We start from the raw sequence: 21,366 nt of genomic DNA, 5'->3' as shown, positions 1-21,366 counted from the left end.
TCGTGGTATTATTGTTTAAAGTACTTCTAAAAGTTTCCAAATTAACTCGTCCAAAGCTGCTGTCAGCAGCTTTCTTTGAGCTTCATCCTATCAGTTTGGTCGTCAGCCGAGCAGAACAGACCCTGTTTTTATCTGCCGCCCTCCTCCTCCTCTTCCTCCTCCTCTTCCTCCTCCTCCAGCTCAGCTGAACAGAGTTTGGGCGCTGCACTCTTTTCTTTTGTTGTTGAACGCAGCCCTTACAGTCCGCTCCCTCCCTCCCTCTCTTTCCTTTTTTTTCCACCCATCCTCCCATCGCTCACTCACTCACTCCGTTTCATCCAGGGTGACGCCAGTCCCTCTCACCCCGCCCCGTTCAACTCAGTCCGCTGCGTTCATTTCATTCCTGCTCCCATTCCGCGCATATTTCGCATCCTTGGAGAGACGCTGCGCATTTTACGCACTCAGCGCGCCCCGATCCTTCGTCAAGGCGAAGCCGAGGGCGGACTCCGGAGTTGGCCGAGAGCTTCCCGGTTCCGCGGCGGCTCCGATCCGTTGGGAAAGTGTGGGAATTAAAGGAGAAAAGCGGCGTTTGGATCGAGGTAAGTTCCCGAGGAGGAGTCCCCCCCAACCCCCTCTCCACTTCATCCCCTCCACCACCTCCTGCTCTTCAGCCTGCGCGTCTCAAATCCCCCGGACGTTTCGCGTGTTTCTTTAAAATAAATAAATAATAATAATAAACAAAATAGAGCAGTTTGAGCCAAATGGGAAGAAACATCTCAACATGTGGATGTTAAACAAGTCTAACAAGCTGATTATTCCCGAACCGCCGTAGAGCTTCTCAGCGGCTGTCGCTTCCACTCCAGTTTTATTATTTCCCCTTTTCCCTTTTCGACACCGAGACCCCCCTCCCAAAAAAATAAAATAAAAATCTCGCTCTTTTGACACTTTCTTTTTCCCTTTTCTCCCTCTTCTGGTACGTTTTATACGGTAGAGCTGAGCCTACGGGTGTCCGTAAATGGAGCAGCGTGTTGGAGAAGAGAAGCTTTCCGCTCGCAGAGCTGGGAGGCAGCTTAACAAAGCTAGGAGTGAATGGGGGACTTGTTGCATCGGCGGGGTTTTCTCTCTCCCTACACAGCCAGGCAGGCAGGCAGGCAGGCAGGCAGGCCCCAGTCAGGGAAACAGGCCACAGGCTGATAACAGCTAGTGTTTACCCAGTGGACACAGCACATCATCTGCTTCACGAAAACACCAACATACAAGCTTTTGAAATCGGAGAGGGAAAGAAACCCCTCAGATTTTTGGAGTCAAAACACAATTCTTTTTGTTGTTGATGCTGACACAGCTTCACTCTGCTGTGTAACATGTTGCTGATCCAGATTTGTGTCTTGTTTTCCTTTCTGTCAATATCAGCGTTGGTGGAGACTTTTCTCAGAACATCTTTTAAACCCCCTTCACTCTTGTGTTTTAAATATTGATTAAAGGGCTGCTCTCGGCCCCTTTTATAGCCTGAGATCTGTGGCAGCGCAGGCCAAACCACAATGTAATTATTGGAGGAAAATTACAGCCCTTAAGGATGAAACAGGGCAGATGCACTTCTTCTGGAACAGTAAGCCGTTTGTCAGATGTTTGGGAGGTGTGTGTGGAATATATATATATAAAAAGGAAGAAAAGTCAGAGAAGAAGAGTTGGTGCCTGTCTGTTGATTGTTTTCTTTTTGTGGTGTTTAGATGAGTGTTATCTTAGTGGTGGAGGAGGTGTAAGCTGAGAAAACAGACTGAATCCATGTATTTTGTCTGTTGTTTTGAAATGCTGAATTAAGTGCAGACTTATTGAACTGCAATATTTCAGTCGCAGAAATTAATTATGCAAGTTGTTTTTATCATGATTTTCTGTCTGGTACTGATTCAAAAAATAATTATGACGTGATCTGACAGTTTCATGCTTGATAAGTTCTGATATGCAATAGGAAAACATGAAACTGTGCAGAGCACCGATAGATGCCGATTTCCAGACGTCTTTCAGGTCAGACCTGCCAATTTCGAACTGTTCCAATTTTCTTTCTCTTCAATGATTTAGAAATGAGAAAAAAAGTTTTCAAGTACCTCGATCGCGATAGTAGTTTTCAACCCGACAGTAATTAAGGGATCTACAGGACTGGAATACATACTCACGTTATCTGAACTATTTTTCCTTGATCGGCTTTTATATTGATCAGTGACACCAGGTCAAACACAGGAAAGTCACTTTATTTTATACTTTTGCTTTAAAATGCAGCAAAGCCAAGAACTGCTGCCATTTTCTGGTCAGTAAAAGTATCATTTCTAAGCCTGTCCACTTCGTTTGAGTACAACAATAATCGGCTAAACTTCATTAACATTTGTAATATTTTTGTTCATAAATGGAGATAATCTTGATTCCTTCAGTTTCTGTTGGATTCAGAGCTTCTACCTTGATCAAAAAACCTGCAACTTGTTTTAATTTTTATTAAATGAGCTGCTCGTGAGTGGACCCTCAGAATGTGATACCTATGTTGTAGCATGGTGGTGGTATGTCATGCTCTGTGATGCTTTTCCATCACAGCATGGAAGTTTAGAGGTTGATATTTTTGAGCTGAACTCAGAAATCTGTACCGATCGGGAAAAGTCTGCTTGGTTCGTCTGTAGAGTTAGGGCTTTGTTTGCTTGATTTTAACGTTATCATGATGTGTGTATGGAAGAAATATACAAGTGTAAGCAAAATATTTTTTATTTCAGTTAAAAATATCCAATTGATCAGTTTTTAAAATGCAATATTTTTGCTTTCGGAAGACAAAAATAGGGCTTATTTGCAACAATGAATACTCAAATCATCCAGAGATGGACATATAACAATTCTTCTGTCAGATACTGAATTCCAGTTTTCTGGAATCAGAGAGTTGCCTATTCTGATTCCGAATATAGTCCATTAAGGATTATAAAGTAGGGATTATGAAGGAAAAAGCCTCCACTGGATTCCTTGACAGAAGTAATATTTTTGAATCATACAGAAAAAGAAGAAATTGAAATATAATTTTGGCTACAGATTTTTTATTTTCAGTTTAAAATTGAAACGGATATGCTTAGAGAGCGAATATTGTGTGTATTTAGTTCCTAGACCGTTTTTTTAAATTTATTTATTTTTTTTTATTGAGATGCACCAGTCCACCAAGCTGACATTGAAATTTGCCAGGTGATGATATACTTTAAGAAATTATGTTTTTTCTTCTAATTTAGAACTGTAATCCCCCATAAATTCAGTTAATAAATGCACCAACGAACAGCATGTGTTACATTTGAAAGAAACATCAGACAAAGGTTTAGAACATATGCTTTGATGAATAAGTGAAGTAATTCATTATCATCTCCATCAAGAAACTTTTGACACATATTTCTAAATCTGTTCAAGTTTTTGACTCTTCTTGCTTGGTGGCATCTCTTAAAAAAATCATACTCACAGGTTTTGTTTCTTTTCTTTTTTTTTTGTCAGTAAATGAAAAGCTGTGACTATCCTGAAAGTGTAACAGAGAAAGCAGAGGGCGTTTGTGTGTCTGTCATTGTGTTTAAGCCTGCTTTGTCAGTCACTCTGGGCAAACAGTCTCCACTTTCCTCCCCCACCGTTCCTCTCCCCCCTCAGTGCCTCTCCTTCTCCTCTCCAGTTCGTTGACATCTGTTTTGAGAGCTCCATGCACCTGTAGAGATCGAGGAAGTGTGTGTATGTGTGCATGCGTGTGCGTGTGTGTGCGTGTGTGTGGGTGTGCATGTGCATGTTGAGGACAGAGAGAGAGGGAGAGAGAGGGAGGTGCAAAATGCAAATCCGTGGATTTGTTCTGGGTCCGAGCAACGCAGACCGATTGACTAACGACCATTTGGTGTGTGTGTGTGTGTGGGGTGGGGGGGGGGGTGCACTTGTGTGTTTGCCTCTTGCCGTCCAGGCCCCTATTGTTGCAGCAGCAGCAACAGGCGTCGCTGGCCGAGGACGCACCATATGTTCTCTGTGTGCTTTAGTCACAAACCGCTCACGTTTATGTGTGTGTTCATCTCTTCCTCCAATGCTGCTGCAATATGGTGGAGTTTGGAGCCGACGGGCAGCTCGCAGCCTCCTTCCTCCTCCTCCTCCTCGTTGTCTCATCTGTCGTCTCATTTCTCGGCACAAAATCCGGCACACAGATTTCTTTTTTCTTATGGGCCGGGATTAAGGAGGGAAATCTTCCCGGCACGAAATGAAGTCTTGTGACGTTGCGCTTTGTTTTAATTCTGATGGTCTTTTGAATTTTCCAAGCAGAATGTCTTGAGGGCAGTGCGTCTAGTCAATGGCATGAATCAACAGGTGATACTCTAAATCCCGTCGGCAGCCAATTGAAGATTTTCCCTTTCTACCCTTGCTTTACCCTCTGCCCTTAAAGCACTCCTCAGATTTTAACACCCGGCAGGACGCACCAGGATAAATTTATTCAGGCGTACCAAAAAACTGAAAGCAGGGTGTTAAGGTGGGGCGAGAGCCTGAGTTCCAGTGTAATGAAATTTGGGGAGCGGAGACGGTTTATTAGAGCAACAATGCTGAGTGTTTTTGTGTTTAGGGGTGAAGCAGTTAGGTGGGGTAAGGGAGGTTGAAGCAGGGGAGGGGGCAGGCTTTGTTTAGAGGACTGGGGGAACAATGGGCATCCTCCTGGGTGGGGTGTGGGAGTGTGCAGGGATGGGTGGGGAGGGAGGGGGGGGGTGCTGCTGGTTTCTTGCTGCAGGAGGCCAGTAGAGCCAGTGCTGGCTTGTCTGACCAGCTGGACGCCCTCCTCACTTTCATGTTCATAGTAATGCTGGCTCAGGCACCGAGGTATTCAAAAGTTTTAAAGAGTTTGGGTTCAAGACTATTCTCTCTATTTGTTTAAGTCTTTTTAATAAATGACGACGGAAAGTACCGGAGTGGTCACACTTTTCTGTTGCTGTACTTGTCGGCAGAGCACCTCCCCCACTTGTTGCTGCAGACTGCCAGCTGGCTGAAAGAAGGCTCCAACACAGTTTTGAAGGGGCAATATTATGTACTGCTGTATGCATCAAACATGATTTAAAAAAAAAAAGTGACTTTGTAGTTTGATGCCTTGAAATCAGGACTCTCTTTAAGTGGCTCCTACTCTTTCAGACACTAAGCTTTGAGCATAACAATGCTTCTCATTTTGCTGTTTACTGCTGATCAGTTTTATGACATCGTTTCTCAGTCAGAAGAAGTAATCGACTTTTTTTCTAAAATTAGGCAGCTTTTAACTGTTTTTAGTTGCGTAGTTTTGAGAGATGAATTTGTCTCTGGTGTGTTGTCCAGTGTGAGACAAAAAGGTTGCATTGCATCAGAAAAGTGTGCTTCAATGTCTCACCTGTGGGTTGTAAATGTGGTCATTTGTCCTGGTCTGTGTGGGTCCATAGGGTCCATAGAGAGGTCAGCTCTGTGCAGGCAAACATTTCAACAGAAGAAAAAAAAAAAGGTAAAGTACAGCTGTGATGAGAAGAAGGAAAACATACGCAAAGTAGTATTGTGTGAGGAGATTTACTGTTATCCACAACAGACCTCTGAACCAGCAAATCCCTCCAATTTTAAAGGATCCTTTTGATTAATTGCCTTATTCCACATATATATCTCTTAATAATGTTCTTTTAAAATCTGCTGCTGGTGATGTTTGTCATTGCAAATGAACAGTAAAATATGACTCACAATACTCACAACTGAAACTGAGCAGTGAGTATAAATGTTTTTTATTTTATTCGTATGAGTAATGTGACGCTAAAAAATGATAAAAATCAAATGTTCAGATAGTTGAACCCTTTTTTAAAAATAATGATGACCAAAAAAAAGAGATGGAGGATGGGACAAGATCCCATCCTTTCTGCCTTTCAGCTAAGTGAATGGATCCAACCCCCAACCTCACCACCACCTTACTCCATAGGAAGCCTGAATCAACCCTGGTGTTTCCTGAGCACAGCAGGAAGTGAACAGGAAGCCTTGATTCAGACTAATTCTTGTGTGCTTTCCCGGTTGGAGGAATTGACATGATAAACACGGTGCCGAGAGGGACAACAGCTTCACTCCGCTCTCCGATACTCTCACAGCAGACCAAGTCTTCCCTGCTGCCGCCCGCTCACCGACTCGGCTTTTGTGCAGTCGGGCTCCGATTGCTCTCTGTTGGTTAACTTGATGCACGGTGGACATTTTGGCATCTTTGTCTTTTCCTGGAATCGCTTCCTTGCAAACCGTCTTCTGTTGATGCCATTAGCGTTAGCAGCTGAGGATTGAGACAGGAAATGAAACAAAAAAAAAAGAGAAAGAAATGTGATCCTCCATTAGAGGCAGAGGGACTGTTTAAGTTTTGAGAGGAAGTTACAAGTTTAATCGTTCTTCATAAATAAAAAGGAGCTCTTAGCAATTGAATGTGCTTTTCCGGTCTTGCTGATGGAACTAAAGCTCTGAGCTTATCAGTTTCTGTACTGGAGCTCTGGTGATTTTTTTTTTCTTTTTTTTTCATTTAAAAGCACAAACACACAACCGTTAAATGATTGTTTATGATTAAACATGGCCCTCGAAGTCTTGGAACTAGTTTTAGAATTAAGGTGGGAATGGTAGCTTTCCTCCTGGATGGCAATAGAGCGGATGGATCTTGAGACATTTCCTTCTTTTTTAAAATTGACAAAGAACAAAAAGAAGAATAAGAAAAGTTATTTCATGATTGGGGAATAAAACGTACTGGAGAGGGGGAGCAACACAAAGAAATGAAACATATATGATGAAGGAAGACGCAACAGATCACGTTTTAGCAGATTACGTGAAAAACAGACTTTGATGCTGCTTAAAATGCAATACAATGAGTCAGGGGCTAAGTCAGCTGTTGTAGGAAGCTATTAAAGAATCCACTTCTTTTGCTAACAAATGCTACTGATGTTTTTCAACAGAAAATATTTTATTTGAGAGAAAATATCTCTCAAATTAGTGATGAGGATTCTGACCGAGTTATGAAAGCCTATTATGAAATCCTGGATATTTGCTCTTATATCTCTAAGAAATATTTTCTTTCCTTTTCTGTTTGGAGGGCTGAGATTAGTGAACTTAATAAGGTTCTGCTGCCCAGTCAGTAACATTTCAAGATCAAGTGGCCACTTTGTCTCTCCATGTTTACTTTTAAAACCGCAATAAATCAACTCATTTAGCTCAGCTTTTAGAAGGTATAAAACAATCAACTCTTTCTTCTGCTTGTTGTTACTAAGCTTCATCAGGTTGGTTTTTGTTTGTTCCCTTTTCACTGTGAAAGTCCTGCTCAGAAAACTAATTCCAGTGATAGAGTTTTGCTAGTATCAGCTAAATTAAATTCATGATTTTTTTTTTTTTATTTCCACTAAATTAAAGAAGCAATTTTGATATTTTGTAAGAAATGCATCCATTATACTGTGTGTCCTCCTATTTGTAGAAAGACAGTGCGCAGCAACAGGAGGAGCAGAGAAAACTTCGGTCACTCTGACACATTCTCAGATTTTTCATGATTAAAATGACTTTCCTGTTTTAACCCAAGAGCATCGTGGAAACATCCCAGATGTAGATGCACCAGTCCTGTCTGACCTCGTCTCAGAATTATATCACTTATATATTAATATATTAACTCATCTAAATGAAATGAAAGGATATCAGACACGTGCCACTGATGTCATTTCAAAAACATCATTTGATGAAATCGGTTATTTGTATATAGACTGAAAGATCTTTTGACAGAGGTATGCTTTATTAGTACAACAAAAATAAATTAGATTGTAAAATAATCCGTTTGCGCATCAGCGTGTCTTCCTTTTAGTCTTTCAGATTTTTACTAAACTTTAATCAAAGTGGAGTGAAAAACATGATGTTTGTTCTTGTGTTTACAAACATTTTGATGCATTTAATTTACAGGGGAAAAAAACCCAAAAAACTTTTCAGTAATTGACCCATCGATCCCCATTTAGAGCAGTTTGATGGATAACTGACTAACTTGGATCACTGACCGATTGGTTATGGAGGCATAATCTGCTTGGCTGTCTGTTCAGAGATGTGGTGGCGTGTGGAAAGGATGATATTAATAATAATTACAATTAAAATTCATTCAGTGCTGTTGTGTACTCCGCCGCTCTCCTGCATGTTTACAGACTGAACAAGTCTCCGCACTCCCTGCCTCCTAACCTGCGTCCGTCTAAATAAAGCAACACCCAAGTTTTAATGGACCACAGATGGAAAATACAGTTCAGGGGGCTAATTCACTTTGCTCTCGTGTTTGTGTGTTTTGAGGAGAGAGTGGAGCCCACACGAGCTGCAGAGGATGTAATTGTGTTGAGAGATGGGGGAGATGGAGGTCACTGTACTCTTTTCAAGCTCGTGCAGCCGCACAATGCTTCTTTGCAAGGTGTTGGATAAGACTCATCCATGGATGCACGCATATGCAGCACGTGTGTTCAGCCGTGGCACAATGCTCCCGTGTTCACACTTATTAAATGGTGTTGGTATTGCTGCAACCTCCCCAGGCTTCTTGTTTTTTTTTTCTTTCTTTTTTTTTTTCTCTGACTCGTGTAGAATTTCATCCCGTGTGTGTGTGTGTGTGCGCGTGTGTGTGTGTGTGTGTGTGGGGGGGAATGCACATGTGACAACAACCATCCCTTTCCACCAGGAAGAAACTGGATAATGGCTTAGCCTTACTCAGCAAAAAAAAAAATCCAAAACTGTTTGGAGAAGAATAACAGATAGATAGAGGATAGAGGAGCTGCCGGCAAAAACCTTTTACCATCATTTTTCCATGAGGAAATAAGCATTTCACTGTATCAGTGTGCAATCTGTGACGAATTACTAAGTGTGTGCATAAATGGTAATGCCTCTCAGAAGAGATGGTAAAATAATGAGAGACACATGCTGTGAATTACAGTCTCTTCACCACTCATAAAGCAACTCTCTCCATCTATCTCAAGTGTCTATTAGCGCCTAAAAAGAATAAAACGAAGCTTCACTGGTTACTTCGCTGCAAAGCTTTGGCGGGAACACCGCTGAATATTTTACCTTTATCTTCTTGTGTTTCTTTTTAATACACAGAGGTTCGAACTAATCATCTGTAGACTCTAAAAGACTTATTTTTCTCTCCGTATTGTCTGAGATGAATTGATTCGAGATGAATTCAGTAAAACTAGGTCCATGTGACAATGGAATATGAATACAGGGATGTGCGTCAATGCCAAAACTAAAACAAAAACAAAAAGTGCTGAGGTGAGTTGCGTCAATATTTAGATGCAGAGATCTAATAATTTTGCAGTGTTTCTTCCAGATGGCGTTGAAACCAGATAACTGGTTTCTTTTTTGACAGTAATTCATACCTTTCCTGTTTTAGGTTAGCTAGGGTTATCAAAAATGATTTCAATGTGCACATTACTCACAGGTCTTTACCAACCTGGACTAAAAGGCCAGTCAGGGAAGAAAAAGCCATTGCCCCAAAAGCAACATGAAAACACATTGCATTTAATAAATGCACACAAAAACAGTAGGAAGCTTGAAAGCCTGAGTACACCACCCCTACTGTTAAGTATGAAGCAGCAGCATCATGTTATCTGTTTCTGGTGGAGGGAATGATGCACTGCCCAGAATGTTAAAGAGGCAAATGGGTGTTCAAAACAGACAATGACCCTAAACATGCTGTCAGATTAGTTAAAAAGTGGCTCAGGGAAAGCAAAGCTACATAACCCAGTTCTGGGACTGAAATCCACCAAGCTACTACGTAAAGATTTTAAAGGGTCAGCCAACAATATTTGACTGAGCCTAACAGTTTACAAAGAAATACATGTAAACTTATGAACTACAAGACCTTACAAAAAGGCTTAAAAAAAAGTTGCTAATCCCTGTTGAACTAAAACAGGAAAAGTGAGGGGATAAAAGATTAGGAGTGTTTTGATGCAGTATATCTAAATATCTGATTTCAGTGGTTGATGTATTGAAAAGTAGCTTTCCACCTTCAGAACCTACAGGAAACACTATTGAATGTTACAGTGATGATAACTTGAAGATGTCCTTGAAACATTTCAGTCAGTTTGTACAGCTTTCTGAAAAGGCAATTTTTTCCCCCCCTGCTTTATGGCCTCTGTTTACATCAAATCCCTGCGCACATTTCCCACCCTGTGCTGTCATGTGTGAGTGGATCATAAGTGGATATCTCACAGAGGAGAGAATCTGGCTGAAAACTACTGACGGAGCTGCGCTCAAAGCACATGCAGAGGCAGGCATGGACACGTGTCCTCAGCAGAACTCGTGTTGTTGGCCCTTTGACCCCTGTGCAGGAAGGCATTGACTCTAATGGATGTGATGCACAGCAATACCAGGGAGGTTGCTGGCTGTTTTCCTCAGAGGCTCTAATGTCAGCTGATATTTGATGATAATCAGATCAAAGAAAATAAGTCATTTGAGATGCTGTGGGTTATCAGTGTTGGAAGCAAGGATTGCTCTACAAGTTAGAAGTGTAAAAGGACTATTTAAAAGTTCCCCAGTTGTACCTGAAAACTTAATCCATCATCTGCCATGCTTCTTTCCAATCTTTGGGATGTTTCTTATTAGTGGTGGAGTATTTAAGCTTAAAATGTTATTGTGTTTTTGCAGTGATTGTAGCTGTAAAGATAAAAGTTATAATACATATTAATTAAGTACTTAGTAAGGTGTATTTCGCAATGCAATCTCTGACTGTACACAATAAGAAGCAAATATGGCTCTAAAAATAATAATACTTACACATTATCTCCAGGACATAAAGTAGAGCCAGTACATTGCTAAAGAGTGCACAATAATCTCATCAATCCATATTTTCAAATATTAGTGACTAATAATGCACTTATTGAACTAATACTTTAAAAATAGCAAATTTTACATTACTGTTACTGTTTACTTTTGCGGTTTACTAACATTCAGAGTTTGTCATAATCACTATAACATTACATCTTTTTATTGCAATATTTAATCTTTGTTCTGACTATAGTAATAGATTATACAATAATAACTTTTAAAGAAAGCTCCTCCAACACTTGAGGCAGAGGCAACTTCTAAATCCACCTACTAGCACACACATGCGCACAAACACTGGTGCATAGATATTTTGTTAGGTTTTATGAGTAGTTTTCTTCTGTTTAATTATGTCCTTTTTTCCTTTGTTTTTGTTTTGTCATTGTTAATAATTGTCATTTTCCTTTTTCCACACACCACCTGTTTCTCCTTGTTACTGGGATGGCATTTTCCCTTTCATATTTGAGTCTGACTCAAATCTGTCACACTATTAAGTCAATAAAGTCAGTTGTGCCACAGGAGGAATATCTCCCTTTTATAGTAAATTATGAGTGAGTTATTAGTATTTTTAGGATAGTTTATCAATGTTTAACTACAAGAAAAAAATAAAGATTTTCCAATTTTAAATATATAGGTACAAAATAGTTTATGAGTTCAAAACAGAAGTAGGTTGGGATGAAACGTTAATAGTTTCAATTAGCCCCCAAAACTACCATTTAAAAACTTATGGAGTGCTGTAAGGGTGTATGGAAAATCATTTTTAAAAAGTTGCACTTAGTACAGAAATCTACACATGTCCTCCATAGGGTCCAGTTTAGTGTTCAAGGACACACACTGCATCAGTTGCAGCTGAAATCATATGCCTATAAATACATTCAGACCTTTTGAATAACATGAAGTGTTTTTGAAGGATCTCACCTTGTGGAAATCTGCAGCGGAGGCCGTTAGCATAGCAAGACAAATGAAGCACCCCTTTGTCTGTTCAGAGATACCGAATGTTTTGGTCACATTTGCACCCATAAAAAAAAAAAAAAAAAAAAAAAAACGGAAAGTAGTACCATACAATCTGTCCTTGATGTAAAATGAAAATTATTCCATGAAAAGTGGAAATGCAGTATGAACCGATTTTCCGAATAATTCTACACTGTCTTAAAATGTGGCCTTCCACAGTAGATTAGATGATTGTTTGAAATGAGGATTATGATAAAACATGGTATTAGTTTAAACGTGAACACCTGTTGGTTCTGATGGAGGGGAAAGTGTGGGGTGGGGGGAAGCTAAAACAGGGTGAGGTGAGAGTTGAGGGCAGCTGTGGGGTTGTGGCTGGATGCCCTCTGTGTGCCCTCCTGAGGGCTGGCACCGAGTCCCTGAAGCCTGCTGTCCTGGATGGAGAGGCAGAGGCTTGGGCTGCTGGGGACTCCCCATGTCGTCTCATTCAGTCCGTGTGTGGCAAACATCTTTCTCCAGCGTCCATCTGCTACTGATTCTCTCTTTCCGCCATATCGCTTCTTAGATTGTTATTATTATTGTCTTAAGGGAAAGTTTTGCATTTTGCAAGTGGACACCAGTGCAGTAGTTACAAGAAATCAGTATGTTACCAGCTGTAGGGATCTCAGTTTGGAGAATGGCAGACATGCTCACAACTTTCAGAGGAAAGTGTGCGTGTTTGGTGCAGTTTTCTAACATTTGTAACAACAATTAAAATGCTCAGTGTTTAATGCTAATCTAATGTTTTTACTTGGGGTGGTAAAGACTTGTTTTAAATGTATGCAGGGTTGCAAAGTGAGGTTTTGGGTTCTGCTGGTGTCTATCTCCAGTGATGACTAATGAAATCTAATCACGTTAAGATACAAAATGGTTAGTTTTTGCTTACATTGGACACAGACAGAGTGTCTGACAGGAGAAACTTTGTGAATTGTAGTTGCTATAACAGCATTTTGCCCAGATGTTTTTTATTTGCTTATTTATGTATTTCGAACATGACAGAAGTATAAAATCACACACATGCAAAAGACATATTGTTGTACCACAATAATATTAACATGCTTGACTAGGAGTAGGAGGAAGTAGGAAACTTATGAAATACCCCATAAACTCATACAATATTTTCAGATGGACCCTTATTGTTATTTAAAAAAAGATATAAGTTAATTAGCATTAATGTTTATGGAGAAGAACTGACCAGATTAGGCTTTGGAGTTTTCACAGAATATAAAGTCTGTAGCTTTCCAGCACTTTCACAGCAAGTTCAGGCTCATTGTTTATCTGTCTGGACCACAAGTTTTATGGTTTTGGTCCACTCCCACAGCTTTCATTGTGGCGTTTCTGAATGAAACATTTTTGTTTTCTTGGATTCCTCCACACTCCGAAGACAAAGTTAACAGCTTGATCTTGGAGGTGGCACACTGAGAATGTTTGTTTTATTTTACAAAATTTTTTCTTTTTCACGAGTTTCAGCCTCAGCCATGTCTTGAAATAAAATTTATATATTTTTTACATTTTTGACTGCTGGAGTGTAAATACCACTTAGAAAGCGATTAAATATTTGAACTAAAGACTCCAGAATGGTATGTAGGAGATTGTTTTTAAACTGTCCTGTCTGTATTTTTGGCCAATATTGTGGGTCGATTGACTTAAAATCTGGTATGTTGGCTTTTTGGTAAAAGTGCAGAGGAACCCAGGACTTATTGGTCAGCCCTGCTGCTCTGGGAATGCCCTGTGGTTCCCTAGAATGAGCTGCAGAGCATCAAGGGGAGTGTGATGTCTGAGGGATTTCCTCTTAGAGCTGTTGCCCTGCAACCTGATTTTACATCAGGAGGGCTACAATATTGGTCAAGAATATAGACACATGTCATGACAGTTTGAAAACTATCTCCTATACATCATGAGGAGGAGAAGGAGATGTGTGGAAGCTTGAGACAAAATGCTAGCTTGTGCACTGAAAGCAAGCCTTAGTGTATTGAAGTATTTTCTTGCAGTGTTTCCAGAACGTTCTTGGTTTTTTCTCTCAAAGTATTACAAAATAAATATTTTGAAAGTGTTTGGTGGCTTCCTCTGTGCTAATTTAGCCAAAATTATGTTGATACCAATCAATTAGAAATACTTGCAAAAAACATAAAGGTATTAGTTAGCAAGTCAAAGTTTGCGACAAAGGTAGAAAGCATGTCTAACTAACGAGCTAAATTAAAATATTTCATCTGATGTATCTCTGTACTTGTGTGAAATACAATTAAAGTATTTTTTATTTATTTAAAATGCATATGTGGAAGAAGGTTGATATTAATGCTAAAAGTTTGATTTATCTCACTTATAAATGGCAAACTTTTATACAATGACCTTCAAGTCAGTGATAAAAGTTCACTGCAGCCCCCACATAGGTTATATTATTGCTGCTCTAAATACTGTATGTTTCCTGTGTGTTTCTCCTCTGAGCAGTGATCACAATGGGGCTTTCAGGAGCTTTAGATCCATTTAAGGAGTAGAAATGTGTCCATAGAAGCTAAAGCTCATTGTCCTTTACTGTGCCTTTAGAAACCAAATGTTTTGAAAATGTCTTAAAACTAACATGAAGAGATTTTCAATTTAGAAAAAAAGTCTCAATATTTCAATAAATGTGGCTTTAGATCCTCATATTTATGTCAAAATGTTTTTACACGATAATCTGAATACATGAAGCTGTTGGATTGTCATTTGATCTTTTCTTCTCCGTCAAGGTCTTGGAAAGAAAGAGCTCACTGATAACTCTACAGATGGTACTAAGTCTTTTGATAAAGGTGCATTTGGATTAACCCTCTGATGCTTGACATATTGTCTATAAAGTCTTTTTGGACCCTTGTTTAAATCGATGTGTTTTTATGCTATTTTTGTCATTTTCATTCAAAATAATGTTTAGTATGATACTTTTTGCTGTGTTTTATTTCACACAAGTACTATTTCACGTTTGAAATATTTTCATTTTTCACATTTTTAAGCATTTTTAGAACAATTTGTAGAACATTTGTCACAATCTGTAGAACATTTTTAAAATGAAGTGACAACAGCAGCAATTTTACAACGGCAATGTTGGAACAATGTCAACGTCTATTATGTGTGTGGGTGGGGGGTTATAAAAGGAATGTTTTTTGAAACTAGCTAGCTAACCAAGATAACATTCTATTGTGCTGTGTGTATGTATATGCATTTATTTATCCATCCATCCATTCATCTTCTTTTGTTTATCCGGGGTCAGGTTGCGGGGCAGCAGCCTAAGAAGGGAGGCCCACAGTTTGCTCTCCCCAGCCACTTGTTCCAGCTCCTCTGGGGGAATCCCAAGGCGTTCCTTGGCCAGCTGAGACACATAGTCCCTCCAGCGTGTGCTGGGTCTTCCTCTTGGTCTCCTCCCTGTGGGTTGTGCCCAGAACATCTTACCAGAGAGGCGTTCTGGTAGCATCCTAATTAGATGCCCGGGCCACCTCAACTGGCTCCTCTCGACGTGAAGGATCAGTGGCTCTACTCTTGGATATCTGAACTTCTCACTCCATCCCGGAAAAAACTAATTTTGGCTGCTTGTATTTGTGTGACCTCGTTCTTTCAGACATGACCCAAAGCTCATGATCATAGATCAGGGTAGGAACTTCAAGAGCTTCGCTTTTTGACTCAGTTCTCTCTTCACCTCGACACACTGGTACAGCGCCTGCTTCACTGCAGACGCTGCGCCAATACTCCTGTCGATCTCCCGCTCCACTTGGGGCAGGATATTCTCCCAGACCCGGAGAAGGCACTCTTATTCTTTTTCAGCTATTTTATTTATACATTTATTTGTACAGCTTTGAATTTTTATTTTATTTATTGAGATGACAAAAGAAAGACCCTTGAACAGATTCTCGTGGTTTTCTCATTCAGGGTGTCAGAGACACACAGACACACAAATAATACACATGGACAACAAAGTATAGGCAGTAATATTAGCTAGCTTGGTTAGATAACTAGCGCTAGCTAACTTCAAAGAAGGCTAATAGGTTGATTTGTGACAATAAGACTGTCACAGCACTGATGATTGACACACACACACACACACACACACACACACACACACACACATATTTGTGAGGTAAAAATAAAGATAATAATTATATGTAAGAGTTCTTGCTTTGTAAAATATTATCCAGGGGTAACACTTTGGACTCAGTGTGTTTGGTTCACAAAGAAATGTGTTCCTGACAGTCACAGCTGCTAAGAACCAAAGATTCCCATTAAATTCCACAGGAAATGAATGCGGGTCATTTTGGACCCACTTATGGAAGAATGGGGTAGTAATATAAAACAGGATATTTCTTAAAATGTGTAAAAGGTGAATTAAAATTTTTTATTACATGATATCGATAACATGTGTTTTGAGGAATACCTGGAATATGAAGAGATGAAAACTTTTTATTACAAAGATATTCCTAAAAGATGACCTCACCGGGTCCAACAGGACCCACTTATGCATCAGAGGGTTAAGGATGAATCAAAACACTGGTTCAACACATTTAAGACCAAATAACCCACCTTCAGCTTATTCTGCTTTCTTGCTTTTGATATTTTACACCCAGCTTTTTGTACACTTGTCCATTCAATTTTATTCTTGTGTCTGAACCATCAGGAGTCGTTTGGTTTGTAGAATGGCTTTCTCTCCTTCTTCACTCCACAAGGAAACAGTTGTACCTAAACAAAATTATATTTTCACATTCTGTAACTTTCACCACCTGCCTTACTTTTGCATCTACTCTCCAGTATTATTCGAAATTTTGCTGAACATCTGCAACACATTATTTTTTTAAAGAAGGCTTTAGCCATCAAAAACAGTTTTTTTTTTTTTTTTGTGTGTGTGTGTCCTGGAAAATGGATGTCAAAAATGGGCTTTCTCAGCTTTCTTTTACAATTTTCAACTTATCTAGGAAAAACTTATCTTTAATCATGTCTTTCCTCAGCGAAGATGGAAATGCATTATGTTTTAGGATGAACTTGTCTTCAACTACCTTGTGATTTTTGCTTGTATTCAGGAACATTACAGAATAGTTGTGCTGGTAAATTTGTTCGGTCTTTCTTTTTATAAAATATACTGAATGCAGCAAACATTATGTATATGAAGCTCATATACATGTTAGCATGTAAAGTTGTTGTCATTTGCTCAGTAAGTGATGTCCTGCGCAGATCCACATTTTCTGCAACAAATTGTCTTGAGGACTGAAGCATAGCATGATCTGGTTGACAGTTTACACTATTTCCAACATTTCTGTGCTAATACGCAGATTTAATTTAGCCAAGCTTGCTTGATTTCAGGTTGGAAAATACCAGGGATAAAGACTTGGGTCGACTTAGTCTCGAGAGAAAGTTCAGTTGCAAAAACGAACGCTTCAGACTTGACTTTTGCTCTAACGACTCCAGACTTGACTTAAACTCACAGTCTGGGATTTGATGCTCATGAACAAACTTGAGACGGAGAATAAGCTGCATGGCAAGAGTAGATAATTTCAGTAAATTATTAATGTTTTCCCACCTAAATTACTGTAGTGTAAACAAATGACTGATTGTTATGGTAACACAAAACGTAATGCATGAGTTTACTTTGTTTTTGTGCCAAGAGCAGGAGCTAACAGCGGCTTCCAGGTTCAACAATTTTAGTAATACACTGCAGGATCATTTCCAGTTAGTGAACCACAGACAGCAGGTTTCACAGGGGTGCACGTTTTCCTGTTAATGGATCTGTTGATTTGATTTATTTGCAAGAAATGCTCACAAATCTGGAGGTATTAATGATCCACAAAACTGTGTTCCCACATTGAAAGTTTTATTGGTTCAGTTCAGAGGAAAAAAATGTTTTGGCTTATGGAAATGAGAGCACCTCTTGCTTGATTTATATGTATATATAAAAATTATATTCTTTCTTTTTGTAAAGGTGAACAATTGAACGTCCTAAAAAAGTTATAAGCTAAATTTGGATAACATGAGTACATAACATGCTTATGTACTTTTCTGGTAGATTCTGAGGTAAATTTTCTTCAGCACAGTTAGGAGAAAAATTTTAACTTGTTTCAGTTTTTGTCATTATTAAATACAGTTAATAATCCGGCACTAGTTATATATAATTATAACATAAGGCATCCGAGAAACACAAATAAAGTGAACTAAATTGAAATTCTCAGACTGCGAAACCCTTAAAAAAATGTTTTAATTAGTGTTTACTGGAACATTTTTCAGATGGCAGACACCTCAGAATTGATGCCGTACAAAGGACACTTTTCAAAAGGGAAAAAAGAGAAACATTTTAACAATAGACCTGAATTGGAATGACTTTCAAAAGCGCTCAGGAAAAAGAAAGATAAGGGACTGAGGCCGTGCCCTCTCATCAGCCTGAAAGCTTTAAAAACAATTTCACACTGGCACATTTTTCAGCTTTTTGTGCTGCATTTTGATACAAATGCCAAAATTACTCATAAAAAATTGGGAACTCCTTCAAACGATGGACCATCGCTGCTTGTGAGGACAACTCATTTTAACACACACACACACAGAAAAACCTCGGTTTTCACAAACTCGTTTAAACTCCTTAGGAAGGAAACGTGGCTGTTGCACAGACATGGGTCCCGCTGGATGAATGAATGCTTGTGTGAATGGAAAACTGCTGCAGAGGCGCAGAGGCTGTGTGAAGCTGGAGAGGAAACGGAAATGGGCTTGAACAGAATAAGCATGGAGAAAGGTCCGGAGGGCTGACTCTGGTAAACCGGCTGATCTCCTTCATTACTCATGCCTGTGAGTCTTCGCCAGCAGATGTTTTCTTCCCGACTTGTGGTGTTTTCCCTCAGGTGTTTTGTGGGGAAGAAAAAAAACCAAAAAAAAAAAAAACCTGCCTCTTACTGAGATCCTGTGTACAGATGTAGCTGAAGTAAGTCCAAACTGTTGCCTGCTGCTTCGCATGTTTCACTTGCAGCCGTGCGTTCTGTCAAGTGTAATTGTGTAAAAATTAGTCAGATCAAGGCGCACACGCATGCACACGCTTCCTTCACACTTGCAGGCTCGTTCAGGCTGTGGCGAGGGACTCTGCATGGGAAGTGTGAACAGTAGAAGGCCAGACAAAGTGACATGTGTTCACCCGAGGGGCTGGCACTGTAATTGTGTGTGTTTCTACGTGCCCGCGTGCATATGTTTGTGTGAGAGCGCAGTGTTTAGCGCGCCAGCCCTGCTGTTTACTGTGGGGGATTTTAGAAGAATTGTGGGCAGCTGGCAAGCCCCTCCAGTTTCTCTTTCTCTGTTTTTTTTTCCCCTCTCCTAAATCTGCCGGTAGCTGTGTGTAGTCGTTCTCTGCCCTCCAGTCGCTCGCTCCACTTATGTGGTTATGATGTTCCACAGCGATTTAACAAAATAGGCAATTTCCTTCATGAAAAGAAGCAATAATTTGCATTTTAGAAGTTGGGATACAGGCTTATGACATGTTGCTCTAAAAGCTATTTAAATAAATGACAAAAAAAAATCAACAAATTAAATGAGTGGCTAAATATGGGAAGGAAAGAGCGGTGAAAGAGTATTGTTTTTTTTTTTGATGACTTGCACAATTGCTGTAAAATCTTTTCTTCATATTCAAAAACAAACAGCACAACAAGAGGAGCTAAAAGTGAAATCCAGCTGTTTCCTGAGCAGAGGTGAGCAGCTGGAAGAGGATGCTGGACGATGAGATATTTAGCACCTCAGGGATTCACACTGTTAAAACTTCAGCTAAAAACAGATTGAATGTCAAGAAGGGTAAAACATAGAAATAAAAATGACCAAGGAGCTTTTTTTCTTTTCATAGAATTTTATGTCTGCATGATTCACCTGCAAAACTAATGTTTTATCTTCCTTCCTTTGCAGGTTCTGATGCTGGGTTCTGCTTCTGCACCGACTTTTTTTTCTCCCACTCCTGGCTGCCATTAAGAGATATCTACACCGAGACAATAAAAAGCCTTGAGCATAGCTTTTTAATTTTAATCTTTACTAGTTAATTTCCACTATTTTTATATATACATATATATTTTAAATCAAAACACCACCATCAGCTAAGCGCCGTTAGCTGCCAGTATGGAGCGCAGCAGCTGGAGTGGCAGTGAGAGTCCCGGTGAGGACATGGACAGACTCAGTGATTCGGGAGGGGACAAGACAATGGATGGGGACCCTGAGGGGGTCTGGAGCCCAGACATCGAGCAGAGCTTCCAGGAGGCCCTTGCTATATATCCGCCCTGTGGGAGGAGGAAGATTATACTGTCAGATGAAGGGAAGATGTACGGTGAGTAGCTTAAGCTGGTCTGAGATGTCGACACACACCTTTTATAATTTCTTAACAAATGTCACTATTTTACTAAAGCTTAGATGCTTTAAATGTTGGAGTTTCAAATCTCTCAGGATGGCAACTTTCTACTTTTATTATTTGGATATATTGTTTTTTATCTCAGTTTGTGAGAACCCCGTGTAATATATTACTACTGCAAAAAAAAAAAATTAAATAAAATAAAAATAACATCCTTGGACAAGAAAAACAGGCATCGATTGGCTGACTTGTTAAATTTTCTGGTGTGAGGCGGCGGGGACAATAACGACGTAGAAGGTGGAGATGGAAGACAGTCTCACGACGCATCAAGTGTCAGAGAAACGGGAATGAAACATAAGCTGTAAAAGCGAGGAAATGGAGGCATGCTGTACTGCTTTATGTGTGTGTGTGTGTGTGTGCACGTCTGTGGGCGTGAGTACGAGAGCGTGACAGAAGTGGGAGAGTATTTGTGAGTTTGAACTAATAGACTGATGAACAGATGGTCCTCTGGCTACCACCAGCTGCGTCCCCCTTCGACTCCCTTTTACTGTTTTTTTATTTTTTATTTTTTTATTTCAACTCTCTCTATGTGTAGAGCGCAGCCTCAAATCTCTTTATTACTATTTTTTTTCCTGTATTTTATGTAGATTTGTAATGATTTAATTACTATTTCTATAACAGTATGGAAGAGGTCGGACTCTTTTCATGTGTAGTTCCGGGCCATTCTCTGTGTGTTTAAGCAGGATAAAAATGTTTTCCTTAAAGCGTCACTGAATGCTTTATTTCTAGTGTGAAATATAAAAACACCAGACTTTTCTAGGTTTACAGTGTCTGCACTGCATCAAGCAGATGAAAATATTGATGAAACATATAAAGAATTTCTGTTGATCCGCCAACTATTTTTTTATTCCTTCCAAAACGTGATAATTTTCTTCAAAATAGCATTTTTTTTTGCATAATGTTCTACCACATCCTGAACAACTGGACAGTACAACCACTTAACCACTACCTAACCATGACGTTTCTAACTGAGCACTCATAGCGCTTTGTACTTGAGCCACATTCACTCAGTCTGACACACTCAGGCCTCTTCAAATGGAATTGAGCCAATTGCAAGATATTACTCCTCTCACTAAGCCGCAGTCGTCTCAATGCATGTCTAATTTTTACGTCGTTATAATTTAGACTGACTTTTTAGAATCTCCAGGAACTGTTTCTCACACCATTGCTTAGTTCCCGATCGCACAATGTTTGTGTTTTCCCTT

General features: G+C 39.7%; 1 protein-coding gene across 1 annotated transcript in view; it reads left to right on the top strand.

Annotated features, from left to right (window-relative positions):
• The first annotated feature begins 268 nt into the window (after positions 1 to 268).
• Positions 269 to 21,366, top strand: part of tead1a (TEA domain family member 1a) — a 44,849-nt gene continuing 23,751 nt past the window's right edge. The window contains exons 1-2 of the mRNA XM_044124355.1: positions 269 to 578; positions 19,669 to 20,080. Coding sequence (XP_043980290.1) covers positions 19,876 to 20,080 — 205 coding nt within the window. The 5' untranslated portion in view covers positions 269 to 578; positions 19,669 to 19,875. The remainder of the gene's footprint in view (positions 579 to 19,668; positions 20,081 to 21,366) is intronic.

The sequence above is a fragment of the Gambusia affinis genome, linkage group LG08, assembly GCF_019740435.1.
Source record: "Gambusia affinis linkage group LG08, SWU_Gaff_1.0, whole genome shotgun sequence".
Taxonomy (NCBI): domain Eukaryota; kingdom Metazoa; phylum Chordata; class Actinopteri; order Cyprinodontiformes; family Poeciliidae; genus Gambusia; species Gambusia affinis.
Note: the sequence above shows the minus strand (reverse complement) of the source record. Positions and strands in the feature narration are given on the sequence as shown.